The sequence below is a fragment of the Homarus americanus genome, unplaced genomic scaffold (assembly GCF_018991925.1).
Source record: "Homarus americanus isolate GMGI-L3 unplaced genomic scaffold, GMGI_Hamer_2.0 scaffold25467, whole genome shotgun sequence".
In the NCBI taxonomy this organism is placed as follows: domain Eukaryota; kingdom Metazoa; phylum Arthropoda; class Malacostraca; order Decapoda; family Nephropidae; genus Homarus; species Homarus americanus.
The window spans coordinates 6,849,170-6,852,599 of NW_024732867.1; the positions used below are offsets into that span (position 1 = coordinate 6,849,170).

At 55.9% G+C, this 3,430-nt stretch overlaps 1 protein-coding gene across 1 annotated transcript; it reads left to right on the forward strand.

Moving 5' to 3' along the window:
- The first annotated feature begins 1,494 nt into the window (after positions 1 to 1,494).
- Positions 1,495 to 3,430, forward strand: LOC121869152 (flocculation protein FLO11-like). The gene is made up of 4 exons (XM_042370340.1): positions 1,495 to 1,684; positions 1,832 to 2,118; positions 2,451 to 2,947; positions 3,031 to 3,430. The coding sequence occupies exons 1-4, from the start codon at positions 1,495 to 1,497 to the stop codon at positions 3,428 to 3,430; spliced, it is 1,374 nt and encodes a 457-aa protein (XP_042226274.1).

The window sequence follows — 3,430 nt, forward strand, 5'->3', positions numbered from 1 at the left end:
CTCTCCTTCTCTATCTTTCTCCTACCTCTTCACCTCTCCCTTCCTTTCCTTCTCCTATCTTCCTCCTCCTCCCGTTATCGCCTCTCCTCTTAATCCCTCCTGGTTTACAAAAACAATTTTACTTCTCTCTGTAAATACTGTACACCGTGACGACCAAATATTTCGTTTTACAGTTTTTACAAGTCATAAAATATTTCTACTTTACAATTTATTTTTCTAACTTCTGAAACTATTTTACTGTTTCGGAGTTTTCTATACACTTGATAACTGCTTTTACACGATGCCAGTCTCCTCCATACGACACAGTGCCAGTCTCCCTCAGTACGACACAGTGCCAGTTCCCTCAGTCATGACACAACAGTGCCAGTCTCCTCCATACGACACAGTGCCAGTCTTCCTCAGTACGACAACAGTGCTCTCCTCAGTACGACACAGTGTCTCCTCAGTACGACACAGTGCCAGTCTCCTCAGTACGACACAGTGCCAGTCTCCCTCGGTACGACACAGTGCCAGCCTCCCTCGTACGACACAGTGCCAGTCTCCTCAGTACGACAACAGTGCCAGTCTCTCAGTACGACACAGTGCCAGTCTTCCCTCAGTACGACACAGTGCCAGTCTCTCAGTACGACACAGTGCCGTCTCCCTCAGCACGACACAGTGCCAGTCTCCTCAGTACGACACAGTGCCAGTCTCCTCAGTATTACAGTGCCAGTCTCCCCTCGGTACGACACAGTGCCAGTCTCCCTCAGTACGACACAGTGCCAGCCTCCCTCAGCATGACACAGTGCCAGTCTCCCTCAGTACGACACAGTGCCAGTCTCCCTCAGCATGACACAGTGCCAGTCTCCCCTCAGTACGACACAGCGTCTCCCTCCAGTACGACACAGTGCCAGTCCCCTCCGTAGCGACACAGTGCCAGCCCTCCGTACGACACAGTGCCAGCTCTCCCTCAGTACGACACAGTGCCAGCCTCCCCTCAATGAAACAGTGCCAGTCTCCTCCGTACGACACAGTGCCAGTCTTCCTCCGTACGACACAGTGCCAGCCTCCCTCAGTACGACACAGTGCCAGTCTCCCTCAGTAACGACACAGTGCCAGCCTCCTCAATGAAACAGTGCCAGTCTCCTCCGTACGACACAGTGCCAGTTCCTCAGTACGACACAGTGCCAGTCTCCTCCGTACGACACAGTGCCAGTCTCCTCAGTACGACACAGTGCCAGTTCCTCCGTACGACACAGTGCCAGTCTCCCTCAGTACGACACAGTGCCAGTCTCCTCCTGTACGACACAGTGCCAGTCTCCTCAGTACGACACAGTGCCAGTCTCCTCCGTACGACACAGTGCCAGTCTTCCCTCAGTACGACACAGTGCCAGCCCTCCGTACGACACAGTGCCAGTCTCCTCAGTACGACACAGTGCCAGTCTCTCCGTACGACACAGTGCCAGCCTCCCTCAGTACGACACAGTGCCAGCCCCCTCGTGACACCCATCCTCAATGAAACAGTGCCAGTCTCCTCAGTACGACACAGCCAGCCCTCCCGACAAGTGCCAGTCCCCTCATGAACAGTGCCAGTCTCCCTCAGTACGACACAGTGCTGCCTCCCCTCAGTACGACACAGTGCCAGTCTCCCTCAATGAAACAGTGCCAGTCTCCCTCAGCACGACACAGTGCCAGTCTCCCCTCAGTACGACACAGTGCCAGTCTCCTCCGTACGACACAGTGCCAGCCTCCCTCAGTACGACACAGTGCCAGTCTCCTCAGTACGACACAGTGCCAGTCTCCTCAATGAAACAGTGCCAGTCTCTCAATGAACAGTGCCAGTCTCCCTCAGTACGACACAGTGCCATCTCCCTCAGTACGACAGTGCCAGTCTCCTCAACGACACAGTGCCAGTCTCCCCTCAGTACGACACAGTGCCAGTCTCCCTCAGTACGACACAGTGCCAGTCTCCTCCGCATGACACAGTGCCAGTTCCTCAATGAAACAGTGCCAGCCTCCCTCAATGAAACAGCGTCTCCTCCGTACGACACAGTGCCAGTCTCCTCCGTACGACACAGTGCCAGTTCCCTCAGTACGACACAGTGCCAGCCCCTCAATGAAACAGTGCCAGTCTCCTCCGTACGACACAGTGCCAGTCTCCCCTCAGTACGACACAGTGCCAGCCCTCCGTACGACACAGTGCCAGTCTCCTCCGTACGACACAGTGCCAGTCTCCCCTCAGTACGACACAGTGCCAGTCTCCCTCAGTACGACACAGTGCCAGCCTCCTCCATACGACACAGTGCCAGTCTCCTCAGGACGACACAGTGCCAGTTCCCCTCAGTATACAGTGCCAGTCTCCCCTCAGTACGACACAGTGCCAGTCTCTCAGTAGACACAAAGCCAGTCTCTCAGTACGACAGTGCCAGCCTCCTCCAATGAAACAGTGCCAGTTCCTCCGTACGACATAGTGCCAGTCTCTCAGTACGACACAGTGCCAGTCTCCTCAGTACGACACAGTGCCAGCCTCCTCTGTACGACATACAGTGCCAGTCTCCCTCAGTACGACACAGTGCCAGTCTCTCCGTACGACACAGTGCCAGTCTCCCTCAGTACGACATAAGTGCCAGTTCCCCTCAGTACGACACAGTGCCAGCCCCCTCAGTACGACACAGTGCCAGTCTCCCTCCGTACGACACAGTGCCAGCCTCCCTCCGTACAACACAGTGCCAGTCTCCCTCAGTACGACACAGTGCCAGTCTCCTCCGTACGACACAGTGCCAGTCTCCCCTCAGTATGACCAGTGCCAGTCTCCCTCAGTACGACACAGTGCCAGTCTCCCTCAGTACGACACAGTGCCAGTCTCCCTCAGTACGACACAGTGCCAGCCTCTCATGAAACAGTGCCAGTCTCCTCCGTACGACACAGTGCCAGTCTCCCTCAGTACGACACAGTGCCAGTCTCCTCCGTACGACAACAGTGCCAGCCTCCCCTCTTAGACACAGTGCTGCCCCTCAGTACGACACAGTGCCAGCCTCCTCAATGAAACAGTGCCAGTCTCCTCCGTACGACACAGTGCCAGTCTCTCCGTACGACACAGTGCCAGTCTCCTCAGTACGACACAGCCACCCTCCGTACGACACAGTGCCAGCCTCCCTCAGTACGACACAGTGCCAGTCTCCCCTCAGTACGACACAGTGCCAGCCTCCTCAATGAACAGTGCCAGTCTCCTCCGTACGACACAGTGCCAGTCTCCTCCGTACGACAGTGCCAGCCCCTCAGTACGACACAGTGCCAGTCTCCTCCGTACGACACAGTGCCAGCCTCAATGAAACAGTGCCAGTCTCTCCGTACGACACAGTGCAGTTCCTCCGTCACGACACAGTGCCAGTCTCCCTCAGTGAAACAGTGCCAGTTCCCCAGTACGACACAGTGCCAGCCTCCTCAATGA